At 44.1% G+C, this 19,128-nt stretch overlaps 1 protein-coding gene across 3 annotated transcripts; it reads right to left on the reverse strand.

Annotated features, from left to right (window-relative positions):
• Positions 1-136: 136 nt before the first annotated feature.
• On the reverse strand, positions 137-18,346 carry si:ch211-168d23.3 (BRD4-interacting chromatin-remodeling complex-associated protein). 3 transcript variants are annotated; one of them, XM_048974470.1, is made up of 15 exons: positions 18,154-18,346; positions 17,583-17,644; positions 10,712-10,877; positions 10,203-10,248; positions 9,969-10,011; positions 8,447-8,512; positions 6,802-8,277; positions 6,501-6,704; positions 4,723-5,197; positions 4,466-4,617; positions 4,233-4,294; positions 3,976-4,124; positions 3,508-3,602; positions 3,233-3,335; positions 137-3,094 (listed from the first exon to the last, which is right to left on the reverse strand). In XM_048974470.1, the coding sequence occupies exons 4-15, from the start codon at positions 10,241-10,243 to the stop codon at positions 2,388-2,390; spliced, it is 3,573 nt and encodes a 1,190-aa protein (XP_048830427.1). In that variant the 5' UTR covers positions 10,244-10,248; positions 10,712-10,877; positions 17,583-17,644; positions 18,154-18,346; the 3' UTR covers positions 137-2,387. The 3 variants fall into 3 exon arrangements, with proteins under 3 accessions (XP_048830427.1, XP_048830426.1, XP_048830425.1); XM_048974469.1 differs by having other exon boundaries at positions 3,508-3,599; positions 4,466-5,197; XM_048974468.1 differs by having other exon boundaries at positions 4,466-5,197.
• Positions 18,347-19,128: the final 782 nt, after the last annotated feature.

Genomic DNA, 19,128 nt, shown 5'->3' on the forward strand with positions numbered 1-19,128 from the left:
TTGATTTTCGGTTTGTGCTTCTAGGAGAAAATGCAGACTTGGCACAGGGGCAGCAGAGCACCTAAAGACAAGGGTGAATTCGAACCAATAAGCACGGAAAACGACACCAAACGTTTAGTCTTTTAAAAATCACTATTTAATAAATAGTCTGTAAAAATGTGTACAAAAGCTTCTCTTTACATGTCCTAAATGAATCACTTCCATGACTTAAGTCAAAGTACTCAGTTGGGTATTTAGTATTATGATTACAATCTGGTTCTGGTGAATTAAGGCCCCTTGATTTTGGCAACAGAACAATCTGTCAGTCTTAAGATGAAAGCACAGTGTCTAACCTGAGGTCCCAGGTCACATTAACTCCGTTATAAAAACAAGAACAAAATGCATAACACAAAATGGCTCAACATGCAGGATTATCCCTTTCTCTATTTAGTTTTTATGCAGATGAACTCTGTTAATATCAAGACATCCATTAAAACCCTATGAGGCCGAAATGTGAAGAGACCGTAGATTTCTGAGGTCTCGAATTTAGTTCAAACTCTTTTCCTTTAGGGGGAAAAAATTTAATCCATTTTAAATATAATTTAATTTGTCTAGTTAACTTGTCCAACCCTGTTTCATAAATACAGTTTTGGCTAATATACATGTCGTTAAATATTCTGGCTAGGCTTTGAGTACGTTGACATTCACAATGCAACCTTCAAATTACTAGATCACTTATCACTCATCTTTTAGTTAAACCCTAATACTGTTTTCAATGGTAAACCCTTAGTATTACAACTCGGTGTTCTCAAATTTGTAGACGGGTTAATAGAGTTCATCTGTACTTTTGATCAGCCTAAAATTATGACGGTAAACCAAAGCACCCTGGTATAGGAAATTCTTGTAGCATTAATAAATACATGGTTGCAGTCCTTTAAGTACTTCTGTCGTCCTACTTCATCTTCATTTACATGGTATCATTAAATTTTGGTTGTTCAACCCCTACAACTTCCATGAAAAGAGCCCAACATTCATTTCCCCCCCCCCCCAACAAAAATTCGAAAAACATCTAGTATTAAAAATAAATATTTGACACTAACGACCACTAACTTTTTGGTCAAAGGCTATTTGAAGATTAAAAGATGCTGTCAATATGTTATTGGGTAAATTGAGCGCGAATGATGCCTAAAATTGAAACTTTCAGGCAGTCATATGTCAGCCAGGTGTGTTCCGTTTTGTGACATCGCTCCTGCTCCTCCTCATGCTGAACTCACCACTTCAGAATGTTATGACCACCCTTTGTTTTACCTCCATGTTATTGATCCTGTTGGTCTTACTGTATTGCAGTTACAGGGCTGATCTCAAGGCAGTGGTGAATGTGCCTCACATTTAGGTCTGGCCTCAATCTAGTTCACTGAATCCTGAACTGCAGTTGAGCTTCACTCAGTCCGCAGTCTCCCCTCAGTGTAACAGTAGCAGTTTTTACAAACATTTATTTGTTATTGCTAATCTGTTAAAAGTCTCCAGAAAATTAAAAGAAATCTTACAAAGTTCTAAACATGAATGAATTCTATGTCTTCCACTCAGTGTAGAAACATCTAAACATGATCATAATCTAGTTTTCTCGTTAAAGCCTTCTTTGGACAAAGTATATTGTTCTCCTTTCTGCTCGCAAAAGTTTCACAGATGCAACATTGATATTTGCTGGTGTATTCAGGATGAAGTAGCCTGCATGACTTTTGGCTGTCAAATGCAGATTCCCCCCCACTCAGTTTATGCAAGATGCAGCTTAACCCAAGGTGAATTATTTGTCACAGCCTTGATCACTGTTCAATAAAAATAAAATTCTTTAGAGTAAGACCATCCTCTTATGGCTCACTGTAATTCAGAAGGCTGAATATGAGGGACTGAGCACTAGATGCACAGAACAGCAGCCTTTGTGCAGTATAGTGGGAAATCCTCTTTATCCCTTTTACAACTCAATCTCTTTCGAACAGAAAACGGGCCGCTGTCATTTATTACTAAGCTAATAAAAACGGATACATACTTCACATCAGGACAAACCTTAAATTAATATCTTCAAATAATACTTGAGGAATATCCCATTTGTTTTTTGTTTTTTTGTACTTTTTACAGTAAATGCTACTGCAGATAATTTGACTGCTATGGATGTGCTACGAATGCTGAACGACTTGTCTGAACACCTGATGTATCGTTTGAACGTCTGAACCATTTCACGAACTCCTGACGTATAACTGTATCTGCTATTTGAAATGGATTCAATGTGAAACATCTACATAAAATTTGTATTTAGTAATATTAAGCCTGTACATCAGTACTACCTTTGAATTCCTTTCTACAGTTTATTCTCCTTCATATGTCACTGCCTATATCTTGCCACCTTCTCCCTACCGGTGTCCCTCCATGATGCTACTGACAGCCTGCTCCAGTGCGGACGCTCCCTTGCTATCCGGAGGAGGTTGCGTCTGGAGCCTTGGTGGCCCCTGCATACGTTGCAGCTCTAGGATGCTGTCAATAGCACTTTGAAGATGCTCATTGAGGACATGGTCCTCTCCAGGAAAAGCCAGACCCTGCTGATCTTGGTCAGGGTCTGGTCGGAGTCTTTTAGGTTTCGGGGGGCAGAGGATAGGGTCAGTGCTGGGCGGCACCGAAGCAGAGGATTGTGGGTCTACTTGGGAGTGGCTGTACGCTGCGTGTGTGTCAGTAATCTGTTTTGATTCCTGGGCCTCACCGGTTACCTGACTCCGGTTATTGTCTGATGACTCAGTCTGATTCTGGGGGTAAGTAGGGTCCTGGCCTCCTTGTCCTTGTCTGTTAATTGTGTCTCTTCCATTAGTCAGCTGCCCAGTGCAATCTTGCTTGTGGCTGGAAGGAGGACTGCCTGTACTTTCACAGGCCGAGTTGTGCACTACCTTGCGAGATCCCGACTCGTGCTTTATGGTGAGTTTGAGTGCCCCCCGGCTACTGGAACGGTACGTTTTGAGGCCTGGCGGGCGATCAGACAGCAGGGCCCACGAGGGAGGTGAGGGGGGGCTGTTAGAGTGCAACAAAGGCGGTCCAGATGCTGGTTTACGGAGAGACACCAGAAAGGATTCTGTTGAAATGCCAGGACAGAAGCACTTGTCAACATACGTTCTCAGTTCCATAACAAAGCGGCTAAGCTAAGCAGAAACATCAATTCGAACAAGGAAGCATATATGCCGTGCAAGATCTTGAGATCCCAGGTACAAACCTGGCTCTAGTCGGGCCTTGCGCTTCTCTTCCCCGAGAACTCCCCTCTCCGCTTGGAGGAAAAGCCGCTCCAACATTACCATTTCTGCTGATGGGCTTACCTGCTATTAGTAGCAACAAGAAAGATGTTTAGCTCGATCAGGCAGGCTAAAGGTCAATTTAAGTGCCACGCCCACTCAAATGGGATGAAAGGTAGCAAGGCCTACAAAGACATCAGAGTGAAGGTGATGAGAGGTGGGAAAATGTACGATGCAGAGGAAAGATCAATCTACTCACCTGGGCTTCCCCCAACAATAGCTGCCGATACTTGTTTAGCATCTCCTTGGTACGTTTCAGTAGCAGGCCAGACACAGCTTCAAACTGCTTGTCTACTAAAGACACAAACAGTGCAGCTACATTAATAAATCAGACAAGTACAGATGAAGAGATCTTGGGGTGTTTAACAATGCCAAGAATGCAAAGATCATACTTGTGGTCTTGGCAAGAGCGGTCTTGCTAACATGCCCTCCCAAGAGCAAACTGGGGACACAGTGAATCATGGGACTGTTCGCCTCGTTCGGCGAGATGCATCCTTGATATTCGGGGCAGAGCAAGAATGACATCCGAGGATTTTTACTGTCCACCTGTTCTTGAATATTGGGACTGTACTTTGGCAACGGAAGATGATGTCAAATGGGTACGTGGAGACACAAGAACAGGGAAGTAGACATATTGGTACTCGACCTTGGTGTGTCTGGGTCTCACCTGTGAGGAAGTCTGTCTGGCTGGGTAAACACCCCGCACAAGTGTGGTATGGCAGCAGACGAATTACTGCGTTCTCCAGGGACAGGAATGGGGAGTGGGCATCCGGGCTCAGAACTGCAGCGTGATCCCTGCACAACAGTTGCTGGAACCTGTAGAGGAGACGAGGACATCCCAAAGCATCACACTGTAGTCTCTCCAGCCCCATACTGGATTTGAACAGGTTTACTCTCCCCAGCATCTAAGACAACCCTGTATACCTGTGTTTGCGCATTGCTGGGCTGAGTCTCTCTTCTCTTTCTTTATCATTGCATGTTGTTACCTGATGGGTAGAGATATGAAGTGTTTCTTACATTGCAATTGCAATCACAAATACTGAACAAAACCTTCGCACCAATCATAAAATAATTTAATGGCAAGTACAGGCACATGATACCACTGTAACTCATTCCCGGAAAACAAACAGTGCCGTTTGTCAAAAAGTCTTGGTCACCTGCGTGTTTGAATGCTGCTCGGTTTGAGTCACTTGACTGTGGTGCTTCAGACTGTGTTGCCCCTGAATCTGGGGTCCTTGGATTTTTGGAGAGGCTGGATCAGGGCACAAGGGAGACCCTCTACTCTGTACAGCAGAAACCAAAGCTTGTTCTGGTGAGTAAAATAAATCAGCATATAAATGACACCGATTAATGCGCCTCCTTTGATACTTTATATTTGCTTGACAGTTAGACTTCACAGTCCACCGATACTCACTAACTTGTGCCCGCAGCTGGGTGGGGGGGTCAGTTGGGGCTTGAGGATCCTCCGAACCCAGGAGACGTGTGGGCGAATGTGGCCCAACAGACAGACCGACCACTAAAGGGGACGGCACCGTGTGTACGGGGGTGGTGGCCTGTGAGAAATGGGGCGCCTTGCCGTGTCGAGACTCAGACAGACTCTCGGCCTGCCCAGCAAATGGGGAGGAGAAGCCGGCTGGGGTTGTGCTTAATGATGCCTGGCCAATCAGAGGTGAGCATCGCGGCCCAAGCTGCTCATGCCCAGGATGGGTGGAAGTGCCGATCCCTCTAGGGTTTGGGGTCACGGGGGGGGCCCCTGCTTGGCTGACGGTGAGCTGAGAAGGTGTAGATGTCTCCCGCTGAGCAGCCTGAGCTGAGATACGGGGCGTAACTTGGACCTGCAGTGTCACAGGCAGGTTTTCAGCAGATGTTGCCTGTGGCTGAAGACTCTGCTGTGATGGAGCATTAAGCAGAATGACGCTTAACATCACATCCAGATCTTACCGATATTCTGCATAAGAATACAAGCGCTTCTGTAACAAATGCAATTTACAATCAGAAAGCATTCAATTAAAAATAACCAGGTAACTGGCGTAGATTACAATATTTGCATATCCTCAACTATTAAAGATTTTTTAATAGTGGGAAATATACAAATGGTTATGGGAATTTTTTTTTTTAAACTTTAAAATAGGATTGCCGCTAATATCAACCTGCATTTTCTGCAACCTGCAGTCAAAGATTCTGTATTCATGGGCAACAACTTACAGGTGAGGATAGTTTTGTCATAAACTTTTCAGCTAATTTGCTGTACCTGACTAAGTCCGTTTCAGGAAATAATCCAAGGCTGATTATTTTAATTGTATCCTCTCCAAAATCGGCATAATTATAATTATTGAAAGTCAGAAATAACTGGAATGAGCAGAAAGTAAAATCACAGCTTTGATGTACCTTGTAAAGTTCCTGTCATGCTGATGATTAACATGACATGTGTAAATGTCTTCAGTGACCATGTGCTGGATATGTGATTGGGGTATTATTTCTAATAAACACATACATATTCTGTATTAAGTAGAAATTATATACACACACACACACACAGTACCAGTCAAAATGCCAAGCCGCCTACAAAGGAGAGTGATAGTGTCACATCACATGACCTGGCCACCTGACCTAAACACAGTATAAATGGTTTGGGAGGAGCTTGACCAGAGATTGAAGGAAAAGCGGCCAATGAGAGCTCAGCATATATGTGAGACCTCCCTCAGGACAGCTGGAAAAGCATCCCAGGAGGCCACCTCAAGGAACTGGCGTAGGGGAGAGAGTAGGGTCAGCCAGTGCCTGGGGCAATTGGCGTTATGGGCCTTGCTCAAGGGCCCAGTGGTGGGATCACTCTGCCAACCCAGGGATTTGAATTGGTGCATAATTCCATATATGTTATTTTATAGTTTACATAATTTATATAATAGTCCAAATATATGTTTCTGTGGTTAGGCGTGCTCAAACTTTTGATTGGTACTGTATATTATAAAGATATAGAAATGCTAAAAAATAAAGCACATCTATTAAGCACACAATTCCCATTACTAATATTTTTTCCCTTTGTATGATACAAACTGTAAAATGCAAAAAAAAGACTGGACTTAAGCAAACCGATCTTCTAATGTCTTTTAACGTGGGTATTGCTTAGTTAGCTTGGGAATGACTGTGGGTGATGTTTTCGAAACCATGCATTATGTTATTTACATTATTTACCTGGTTGACCTGCTGGAGACGATGCATGAAGTCGTGTTTCGAAGGAGCTGGGCTAGGCAGCCTGTCGAGCACCTGCGACCCATTTGCACGCGGTAAAATGTGTTCGGGCAGGGGATTGACTGGGTCATGGTGGAGGGGGATGTCCAGCTGAGGCTGCAGTACAGTCAAAACTGGGGGAGAGGACTGGACCTCTGTGGGACACACCTGCAAAGCATGATGGTCGAAACGCTGTTTCAGCTGAAATAGTTAATGGGACAAGGTTTATCTCATTAAACCATAAATACACGGAGTAAGAACGTACCCGTGGAACATGGAGTAGCTGTTCTTCATTTGAGCCTTTATCCTCTAGGGCAGATGTTTCAGGCAGCAGTAAGACAGAGGTCTGTGGCTGGCTTTGCTGTCCATCTACGCCCCCTGAGATAGGCTGCTGGGTCTGAGGTGGAAAGGGCAGACCCTGTACCACCGAAGGACCGTTGACAATAGAAATGGAGGCTACATCCGATGGAAGCATCCCGGGGCTGTTGATCAGAGTGATGTGGCCCCCCAAGGCAGTGCCATGAAGCAAGCTGCCCCGCTGTGCCTGCCCTTGCGGCGTGTAGCTTCCAGCCACTTGTGCAGGCATCTGGACTATAGTAGGGGGTGCAGACTGTAGGTGCAAAGGAGCTGATAAGAGGGCACCTTGCCTCAGCGCTAACTGCCCTGTTGGTGTTGTGAATACGGGGCTGAAATTCAGCTGCCTAGGAGGGGCTGTAAGAATCTGAGTGCTGTCCATCAGGTGACCAGAAGAAGGTGCCCTGCCCCGCACTGAAACCTCTTGCTGGCTGGCAGGAGTGAGCAAGGGGCGCGTAGCACCGGCAGACTGGGGTACCGTCACAGGAGTTTGGTTGGGAAGCAGGAACTGATTGTGGCCTTGAAATAGACCCTGGGGCTGAATGACGATGGATCCCCCTTGATTCAACAACTGCACACTGACTGGCTTGCTGAGGTGAGGGGTGGCTGGGGGTTGCTTGGGGCCTAGCGGAGGGGACAACAGAATGTTTGGCGAAGCTGTCCCTTGAACCAAAGTAAGGCTTGGTGAGTTCTTCTGTCCAGAGGGCTTGGGACTTATTTGTACCAGACGGGGCTGGATGTTGACAGGCATCTTGGGCTGGATTGGCAGAGGGCCTCGTGTCAGCAGAATCCCTGGGCCTGTGGTGGCTCTCAGTGAGGTCGCCATCATGGGGCGACCAGTCAGGCTTGGAAGGGCCTTCTGAATGATCATTCCAGAGCCCTGGGCAGGACTTAGGGAAATAGAGGCTTCGGGTGGAGTTGCGGGGAAAACTGTGCCAGGTAGAAGACCCATTAGCTGAGGGGCAGCGGGCTTCAGAGAAGGGCAACCTGGCCCCACAGCCAGCAGTGAGGGCTGTGGGGGCTCCACAGCTGCTTGGGTATCCCGGGGCATTGTTGGCAAGGGAGAGGTTTTGGGCAGGAATTGTGAGGCAAGAGAACCAATCAGTGTTCCAGGGGGGTTGTAAAGAGACAGGGCATCTCCAGGGGCAGCCAACCCAGCTTCTAGTGCCAAGGTCTGCTCAGTGATATCAGCCTCCTGAAGACTCTGTTGTAGGATATCACATGCCTCCTCCTCCTCTTCTACAACCCCCACTGGGCCTCCCTGCCCTACCTCAGGAACCCCATCTGGAGAACTGAGAAGTGCTTCTTCCAAGAAGGACAGGTCAACGCAACCTGGAGGGGGGGTGTCCCGGGATGGAACATCATCTGCCAGCAAGGATCCTGGACTCTGACCGCAAAAAATAGACACAATGCCATACATTTTTCCATCGAAATCCAACTGCCCTCAGTAACATCTGCCTCCAAATTTCACTGCCGCATTTTCTCTGTTTTCCTTTGTGTGTGTCTGCATTAATACTTAGACCCTGTGCTGTTTTTGAATGCAAAGGGAGACTCACGGGGGCATCAGCAAACAACGAGGGCTCTCCTGGGGAGGAATTAATGAGCAGGTCGTCACCTTCCAGCTGAGGGTGCAGAAAAGAAAGACGATGAGTGTATAGGGTGGAGATTTCTTATACAAAGACAAGATATACATGTTGCATTCTGTACGTGTTCAGCGATTAACAAGAATCAATGAAACACATGTAACTAACAGAAAAATGCTCACGATCCTTATTAGAGGTAACCTACTGCTTACTCATACTCCTGCTTATTATTAGATTAGAGTAACCTTTGGGTTTCTGCCACAATGACACATTTCTTCTTCCCTTACAATCAACAACTCGTACCACGAATGTCTTAAGTTCAGTTCAATAATTGAGCTCAACCCCTGTATCAGACTAAAGACTTCAAAGCCGCCGGACAAAAGCACCTGTAAAGAGGTAAATAATTCATCTCTTGTACAGTATAGAGGTTCCCCACTTTTATCAAGAGAGGTTCTCATATTGCAAACGACACCTTTCTAAACTGGCCAAGTGCTGTGACAAATCACCATGGTAACCAATTATTCCTTTGAGATTTCAGATTGCAGCCTCCCTCACAATGTCCCTGACACACTGATTTAAGTCAGTGATCTTGTAATCTGCTGCAGTGCATCCATACTGACACATGCTCAGTTTTAATGTGTTCTACTCCAACACTCATGACTGTTTTAATGCATAATACATTCTCAGGTCAAGTCTTCACAGAAGTCTGTGTCCCGTTTTTTTTTCATTTAAAGGGTGGTGTGTGTCTAAGTTTTGTATCTATGCCTCCGTGTATAACCTTGTGGGTTCAAATCTAGAGTAATCATATCACCGTTGGGCCTTTGAGCAATGGCTTTAACCCCAAATGCCCCCTGGAATGCTGGCTGACCTTGCCCTTTGACCCCATATTCTCCGCACTTCTATACTGCTTTGGACAAACGCAGCTGCTAAATACATAAATAAAGACTCTGTGTCATTTCACAAGGCTTGCATTGGCTTTTAATTTATTATTATTATTATTATTATTATTATTATTTATTATAATTACAGGAGGCGGCATGGTGGTGTAGTGGTTAGCACTGTTGCCTCACACCTCTGGGACCTGGGTTCGAGTCTCCGCCTGGGTCACATGTGTGTGGAGTTTGCATGTTCTGCCCATGTCGTTGTGGGGTTTCCTCCGGGTACTCCGGTTTCCCCCCACAGTCCAAAAACATGCTGAGGCTAATTGGACTTGCTAAATTGCCCGTAAGTGTGCATGTATGAGTGACTGGTGTGTGAGTGTGCCCTGTGATGGGCTGGCCCCCCATCCTGGGTTGTTCCCTGCCTCGTGCCCATTGCTTCCGGGATAGGCTCCGGACCCCCCGCGACCCAGTAGGATAAGCGGTTTGGAAAATGGATGGATGGATGGATGGATTATAATTACACAATATGAATATAAATAATACATAATGTTGTTTATATAAGTGTCTCTTTTCCAGCTGTTCACACATTAAAATGCAGAAAGATAAAGTTTTACCTCGTTGGTTCCATGAAGGAAGTCATTCAGGGCTTGGGGGTCACTGTAGGAGAGAATAAGGAATGAATGATTTAGTGTCCTTAGTCAAGTCTTAGAAACATGCAAATCTGATTGTCAAAACAGTTTGAAGGCCTATTAAAATATCCGTCCCGTATCAGAAAAGAACAATGGCAGTAACATTGAAACCATCATCAAAATATGCATGCAATTTAAATTGGAAACCCCCTGACTCACCATAAAACATCAAGTAAACAAGTGCCATCTTCATCCTCCATGTCAGCTGAGAGCATTGGGACAAAGCGACATGACACACTGTTACGAGATTAAATCGCTGTAGATAACAGTACATGGGAATAGTTAGCAATTACATTACTAATGTCACTGAGGACCCATGAACTATGTACTTAATAAAAGCGCAATCTGACATTTTTATATGCTCTAATTAAGTAACATATATCTGAATTGCTTGAAGCCATGTGCTGCCTGCAATGGGCTGGCGTCCCGTCGAGGGAATAGCCCCGTCTTGTCACATATTTTTTCGCCCAGCCATTTCCTGGATAACTGAGTGGATGTTGGACAGATAAACTGATGTAGAATTCTTAAAAACCATATTACTTCCAAGAAAGAAGAGGTAGTATATACTGAGTAACTCTCCAAGACATGTGCACAACACAGGACTATAAATAGGTGAAGGTCCTGGAGAATCAAATAAAGACGGGTTTGTGTGTTGAGAGAGAACATACTTCATGTGGTGGAGGCCCCATTCAGAGCAGACTGGCTGGGCTCTTTAGGGGCCTCATGGACACGCAGGCCTGGCTTCAGGGATGAACGTCCAAGCAGTGGTTGGCCCATGAGGCTGTCTTCTGGATCTGCGTGTTCCTCCGTGACGGCATATCTGCTACTTGTGTGCTACAAGGCCAATACAAGGCTGTGAGTTACGTGCATTAGAAATCAAACGCCCAGTTCTGACCCTATGTGGTTGTCTGTTCCAACAGCTGCCGTGTCCTTTTCTTCAACAGGGCGTGTGAGGAGGCCCTAGTGTTCACCTACATGCAACAAAAACTGCTGGAACTTTACTGAAACCACGGGCATTGGAGGAGCATGGATTCCCTGGCAGATTCATGGGAGACCAGCACTGTATTGGGGCTCCTAAAATCTACCATCTACTGTCGGGGGCCTCCTCCGTTAAATCTACCGCTAAAATCCACCCCGGTTGGCAAAATCTATATATCTGCTGTAGGACCCATATCTCTTTAGACTGAAAGTACCAACCCAAGCCAGAGACCTACGGTGTCAGTTTGTGTCTGCAGTTGGATTAGATGCACAAATTCCACATTGTGCTTACAGACAGAAGAACAGGAGATGGTGGTGGGAAGAAGGTGACCTTGGCGTTTTTGCTAATGATAACTAGTGCAGCCTGCTACACAGCATAAAAACATGAAGGTATACTACCCAATAGAGGTACAACAGCTGCTTACTGCTGCCCTTTGACACCCCATGGGGGTTTTCGCATACCAATGTTTTGGCTGTTATACCTCCTGACCCCTTGGCAGACACTGCCATCACGATGCAAAGTCAGCACCCAAATGATTTTACTGCAGTTTCTAAGGAATACAACGATGTGTCGTTCGTCTCCAACTTTTATCGGGAAACCGGAACCTTGATCCTGTCATATGACAACACTTATAAGGCACCATGGAGATAATCTGACATGCTTTGGCACATGTGACCACAATCTGGTACATCTCATTCCGACATACAAACCTATCACTCAGTTGTTGCTAGTCACCACCATGATTGCGGGGAAGTTGGTAGAGGAGACTTAGCAGGTTCTGCAAATCAAATTAAGGTATGTTCATAGTTCTCTGCATGTGTGGAGGTGTCCACGTGAATGTGTATGACGCAACGGACATGAACATAGTTCTCTGCAGTTGAATGCATGCAGCATCAAGATTGCTTGTTAAGGCAATGAGACCACCGAGGACACAGAGTGTCCACTGTGCATCGTATCTGCCCAGAAACACAAATAACATGGACGCACTTGAAAAACATCTAAGTGAAGAAGTTCAACGTTACAGACATCTGTATGAAGCGGCGTGTTTGATTTCTAAAGATTCAAAAATGTCAAAGCAATTCCTGGAGGGATATTTTCGAGGCGCTTGGACACCCTTTGGACACCATTTGAAAAAGCACTAAAAAATGACCTTCAGAAATCTAAAAAAAAAAAATTGAAATACACTAAGTATTTTATGAAAAGGAGCTGGATATGTACCTGAGTCGGACTCCTTTGTTGTAGTTACAACAGTATTTGTTCATTTGTATTGGATGCTTCAAATTCTATAACTGTTTAAAACGGATACAGCTTGCAATTATGATAACTGTTTAATACATACATTTCAGACATTTCTTATTTATGATCCTGATATCTGTTTATCTGCTGTTTAAAGAGTTTAAAGATGTTTTTAGATGCGGAGATGGATTTTTTTCAAATTATTCCAAACACAAGGATATTAATCTGGGAACTGGTAGAATTCCCCTGTCTGTAAGATGCTTCTACAGCCTGTTGTGATTCTAAATAGTGTAAAGTGACAGCCAACCTTTCCAATACCTCAAAAACAGACTTGTGTGTATTCTGATGATGAATACAACGAGAGATGCCTCAGACCTCAAAGCTGACATTTGAAAATACTGGTGATGTCATTCCTTGTCTACCCTGAGCATCTCCTGCACCAGCACAGCAAATTCTCCACTGTGCAATCAATTTTCGTGTAATAAATACAAATATCTTTTTCAAATAAACAGCTCTTTTTCCTCCTCCTACAATTTCTCCATGGAATATTGTCCTTTCCTTCTCCCCAGCATTCTGCACATGTGTGAATTGAGTGGGCTTGACCGCAGAAGTATGAATAGCTCTGCGTCTGGATCACGCCTGCGGACGCACGAGCACAGTCCCTGTGCGGAGAAGTATGTCCAGGTCTTTAGGAGAGACGGACTGGGAGATGCTCTGTGAGTCACGTGCGGCAGCCATTGAGGAACTTAGCCACTGTGTCATGGACATCCACTTGTGTGGACAATACAGTTTCCACAAAGACACTGTGATGTTTTTCCCAATAACAAACCACAGATCACAAAGTACCTGAAGGACCTGCTGAACAAGATGAGGGCTTTCAGGTCTGCTGACAAGGAGATCAAGTGGGAGCAGACAGAACTGAGGAAGCTTGTCACAGAGAAGCTGGAGAGCAAGCTACAGCAGAACAATGTGAGAGAAATTGGAGTGGCTTAAGGACCATCGACAGCTACAAGCTGACTGGAAACTTTGTGATGAAGAGGAGCACAGGACAAATTAGCTGAATCTGGTAAACAAATCTGATTTTCAGTTGCCAGTCCAGTTCTTCTCCAATACCAATTTCGACTCCTTACTGCCCCCTACTTTTCCATCACTTTCTTACCTCTGCGATTTCCCCACTGAAGACACCACATCCAAGGTGGTAATCCCGCCCCAATCTTCCCAGACTGTCTATCTCTGCTGACCAGGTGAGGAGAGATCTGGGGAAACTCTGCACAGGCATGTCTGCAAAGCCTGATTGAAATCAGCATCAGGGCGATGCAGGCATCTTCCAGCCAGCTCTGTGAGGTCCTTCTATACTGTTTTATCTCTGTTTGAGTCAACAGAAAGTATCCCTGCCCTGGAAGACATTCTGTGTGGTCCAGGGCCAAAGGAGGGGCACTAAAAAGGCCTTAAGATTTCAGATCATATTCTCACTTCACACATTATAAAGACCTTTGAGAGACTGGTCTTGAAACAGCTCTGACCCCTGGCAAAGACCACCTAGGTCCCCTGCAGTTTGTTTACCAGGCACACGTAGGTGCGGACAATGCTCTGATCTATACAGAGCCTATTACCACTTGATCAAAGCCGACACCACATCACACTCAACACCATCCAGCCTCTCCAAATGGGGAACAAGCTCAGTCTCCTGAATCATAAACCACCCGACCAACAGATTCATTTGTGAGGTTCCAGGTTCCAGAACTATTTGTCATAAACGGTGGTTCCTTCTGTCTCTCTTCCTTTTCACCCTCTACACAAGAGACATCCCAAAACAACACCAGCTCATGCCACCTATGGAAAGTCTCAGAGAACTCCCCCATTGTATTGCGCATCAACGACAGACATGAGTTACAGAGTTGAAGCTAGATATGGACTTGCACGTACCAACTATTTCAGTATCACCTGCAGCTCAATATAAGCAAGACACAGGAGTCTGTGGTGGATTTCCAGCGTGCCAAGGACCCCCTTTGACTAATCACCATCCAGGGGTAAGAAGTGGAGGTAGTACAGTGCCACAAGTAGCAGAAGGTTCACTCAAACAGCAGGGCAGACGACACAGGGGCACTGTGCCAGTCTGCTTTCTGAAAAGGCTCAGGTCTTTCGATATGTGCATTTAGCTGCAGGAGATAAATTTTAAGGACTAAAGCATTGGGACACACTCATTCAAAGCCATTATCACAGTTGTATAAAATCAAGCATCTAACCATGCAGTTAGATGTAGAAACATTTGCCAAACTGAAGAGCTCAGTGAATTCACATGTACTGTCACAGGCTGCTATCTTTGCATTGAGTCAGTTCGTGAAATCTCTCCCCTGCTAGATATTCCACGGTCAACTGGAAGACATCATTGCAAAGTGGAAGCGTTTAGGAACAAAAGCAACTCAGCCAAGGAGTAGCAGACCATGTACAGTAACAGAGTGGGGTCGCCAAGTGCTGTGGAGCCCAGTGCGCAAAAGACTCCAACGCTCTGTCGACTCGATAACTGCAGAGTTCCAAACTTCCTCTGGCATTAACTCCAACACAGAAACTGTGCACTGGAAGCTTCATTGAATGGGCTTCTATGGCCGAGCAGCTGCTTGCAAGCCTCACATTACTAAACGTAATGCCAAGCGTCAGATGGAGTGGTATAAAGCACACCGCCACTGGACTCTAAAGCAGTGGAAATGTGTTCTGTCTGGCAGTCTGATGGACGAGTCTGGGTTTGGCAGATGCCAGGAGAATGTTACTTGCCCGATTGCATTGTGCCAACTGTTAAGTTTGGTGGAAGAGGGGTAATGGTATGTGGTAGTTTTTCAGGGGTTGGGCTTGGCCCCTTACTCTTAATGCTTCAGGATACTAAGATATTTCAGACAATTCTTTGTATCCGATTTTGTAAGAACAGTTTGAAGAAGGTGCTTTTCTGGTCCAGCATGACTGTGCCCCAGCACACAAAGCAAGGTCCATAAAGACATGGTCCAGTGAATTTGATGTGGAAGAACTGGCCCGCACAGAGCCCTGACCCCAACCCCATCAAACACATTTGGGATGAACTAGAGCAGAGATTGTGTGCCAGGCCTTCACGTCTAACATCAGTGCCTGACCTCACAAACGCCCTTCTGGATGGATGGGCAACAATTCCCACAGACACACAAAATCTTGTAGAAAGTCTTCCCAGAAGAGTGGCAGCTGTTATAGTTGCAATGGGGAAACCAACTCCATATTGACGCCTATGAATTTAGAATAAGTTGCTGCAGAAATTCCTCTATGTCTAAAGGCCAGGTCTCCCAACACTTTTGTCCGTAGAGTATATTTTACCAGTCCACAGTGGCCAAAGTACTTCTTTATCCAGTAATCTGCAAGATCACTTTGGGTATCGGCAGCTACCTAAACAACTTCACCAGAAAAATCGGCTCCATCAAAGGAATGATCCCAGACACTCTTGAGGCTGTTGCAGAGAACATAATGGTTGCAAAAATGGAGAATAGGGTGATCTCTTGGAGTTCATTCCACAACAGTGTGCTAAGAGGGGCAACTAGGAATGTTTTCTGTCGGCACTGCAATGCATCCTCCTGACGTGCCCCCCCCCTCACCCCCCAGCCACAAAACACTCAAGGACAACATTAAATGGCTGGAATGCAACATACTACATGTCTATGACTGTCTATGACCCCTGTACATTCTTCCTGATCTTCATTTTTATTTCCTTATTTGCCTGTGTTTTTTTTTTCATTTGCAAAATCTTGTTGCACTATGTCTGACGTATATTGAAATAAAGGGGATGTAACAGGCTATTGAACTTACACAAGAAATTTGACCAGTTAGCACATTAAACATTTAAAATTCATCAGGCATTAACAAGAAAAAGGGTTATCTCAGCTATGCTGGTGCCGACTGGAACAGGTAACCCTTAGTATCGACAAGAAGCTGAGCTTAACGTAATAGCAGAAACACGACGCAGAACTGGATTTTAAAGCATCATTTTGTCCAGTATTAGAGAAATCCATAGTCTTATAGAAATGTACAAATATGATAATTACATGTAACAACCGCTGACGTCATTCTCTGATATCGTCAAATACTAGAAAAACTGTAAGATTTAATCTGTCATAGAATACCTGTTTTGTTTGCAATCAATTTAGTAATACATGAATGCGTAATTATTATATCTTATTCTGTATTATCCAAAATGAATTTTCTAACATGACATTCTTCGAATAAGATGCCTGCAATGATACACTTGACTAATTCTGTTATTCGGTCAAGAAATCAAGCAAGGTAAAACAACATTAAGGGTTTCCCAAATGCTGCTTCACGCTACTCCAACAAAAAAAAATCGCATACCGTAACTTGTTATTGACGCGCATCATTTTTTAATTATACGATAACAGATGCAACCCGTTTCTGGGAATTCTAACCCAGATTAACACACAGAACCAGATGAATGAAAACATACTGAAATCATTTTCACATAACCTACATCTGAAGCAGTTACTCTGAGAAAGTAGTAGGGTGTTACATTGAAACACATTTGGGTTCGCGTACGTTGGTGCGTGTGCTTTTAATGTATGGAATATATAGATTGAATTACCTTGCGTATTATACTTTAAAACAGGATGATATACGCTCCACGTCAGCATATGATTTATTTGCTAATCTGAGAAGACGTTAACCTCTTTCATGTGTACCTTGACTGAATATAAAGGAAACACGAAAGAGGCTCATTCTTGTTACAGTCGGCGGCTCCTCAGACCGGTACTTCAGCGTGTCCCTCACTCTATATGTTTCTCTCTCTCACCCACAGTGTCTAGGGGTGGTACCTATAAGGCAGCAGACCTCCCCAACCTCACTTCAGGTAGATCAGGCGGATTCCTGTGTTTGTTTACAACCTGCCACAACCGCATTTCATCCCTTCGCACAGCCTACAGCGCGTGCATCATCCCCGCAGTAACAGACAGTGGACTTTCACTGGATCTCCAGACAGATGATGACATGGGCTAAAAGCATCACTGGAAACCAGTACTTAGGCTCACTTCGAAAAATATATATATATTTCATATGAAATCAGTTTAGGTAGCCATATACCTTAAGCAGTTCGCACTGATTCAGTGCAGGATGCTGCTGTTCATTGAAAATCTATAACGCAAAAGGAGAACCAAGGTAGCTAATTCCTGCTGCGCTCTCCGCAGCAACACAAAGGATCCACTTGTAACCATCACATCTGTTTTACTCTTCCTTTCGCTGTCGTTTTCTGTGATGTTCTGGCTCATTTTGTAATTTAACTTCCAAAAAAAAAAACAACTCACCGCGTCTTTGTGGGTTATTGTCCTCTCAGGCGGGCCTCTGCGCCATTGAGTCTTTTCAGACGCTAAGGGAGAGGGGGGTAAAGGGGGATCGGGGTGGGTGAGAAGCAAGAGTGAGAAGAGATCAGAACACAAAGGTGGAAAAAGAGTGGAGCGAGGGGGCTGCGCTGCCTTTGCGTCCTTTAGTGCCAAAGGGAAGATGGGGATGCGTGGCTCGGATCTGTAACGCGACGCATTAACGTTTAAAAAAATCCGCGCTGCCACCAAGAGACAGATTTCCTTTGTAATGCTATTATAGTAGCATAGAATTATGCAATATACGACTTAATAGCCTAATACGTCCTCCAAGAAGTATTTCCAGAATGCCCAATTTCATTACCTTACCCAGCCTTTTAAAAATCATACAGCGTACTATTCTAACCCTTTACAGCTCCCAGCGCGACAGTCTCGCTTAATCTTGCATCGTATTATTAAACATTAGCACAAGGTATCCATGTATCTTGTAGCAGGTATCATTTTGAAGCATTTAGTTATATTTCGACCATTAATACAGTACAATACGAATGCAACATACCCAATTTTGGTATGAAATGATTTCAAATGGATTCAAGAAAAATGTTGATATAAAATGCTCAATGAAAATATGATTCTAAGAATATTATGCAGCTACAGGTTCAAAGTATAAACAAAAACAAATTCACATTCAGACGATAATGGTATAAATAGGTGAGAATCAATGGGCTTCTCCCGCGAGGTCCGTCATGTGTGAAAATCGATACCTCTCCTCCAACAACGGGGGGCTCTTCTGTCTCGCGATTGGTCGCCTTAGAAGTGACTGACAGTCTGTAGTGTTTAAAAGCGCAAAGGAGGCGCATGTACTGATACAGCGCAGGTCAAACCACACACTCATAATATGATTTATTTATCTATAATTATCCGTTTCTATTACAGACAAGGTTGTAGTCCAATATATTACGCAATAATCAAAACAAAGCAACGTAGAGCTGATTACTTTGTATATATGGCGGATAATATTAATTTACCGATTTTTTTCCATTCTGGAAGAACTCATTTTACAACAAAATTTTCTGTTCTAATAAATGATCAATAGAGAAGTGTTCTACCATCCAGAGATTACAGATTCTGCAATTAGTTTCTTGCTTTTCCATCAAGAGTGAAATGTTTGTTAAAAAGATCCAACTTTTGATTATTTGCTAATGTGTAAATTATATCCACACTCTTACCTCGTTCTACGGAGTCGCAGTATAGATCACGTAAATGACAGGTAAATGACACTGCCATTAATACTGATACATTTCGTTATCACAAAAAAAAATCGCATAAACTTTTCTGTTGGCAGTACTACTTCCTACAAAACTAGTGCGCCTTTCAATATTCGAAACTTTAAAATATCGATCCCTATATTATCTTATTTATGCAGTGTTGATAAGAATCAATGTGAATGATGCTCCAAACGCTGGACTGAAAATGTTTGAACACTATCCTACCAAAAGTCTCGAGATGCCTCTCTTTTGGGAAATACATTTGT

This window comes from Brienomyrus brachyistius, chromosome 14, assembly GCF_023856365.1.
Source record: "Brienomyrus brachyistius isolate T26 chromosome 14, BBRACH_0.4, whole genome shotgun sequence".
Taxonomy (NCBI): Eukaryota; Metazoa; Chordata; class Actinopteri; order Osteoglossiformes; family Mormyridae; genus Brienomyrus; species Brienomyrus brachyistius.

Excerpts from the sequence above, each read along its gene's own strand:
- si:ch211-168d23.3 (XM_048974468.1), bottom strand. The coding sequence starts at position 10,243 with ATGGAGGATGAAGATGGCACTTGTTTACTTGATGTTTTATG. Across the intron at positions 8,513-9,968 it reads TCCTTCATGGAACCAACGAG|CTGGAAGGTGACGACCTGCT; the intron begins GTAAAACTTTAT and ends CTGCACCCTCAG. Across the intron at positions 3,336-3,507 it reads TATTGTTGGGGGAAGCCCAG|CAGGTAAGCCCATCAGCAGA; the intron begins GTGAGTAGATTG and ends TGCTACTAATAG.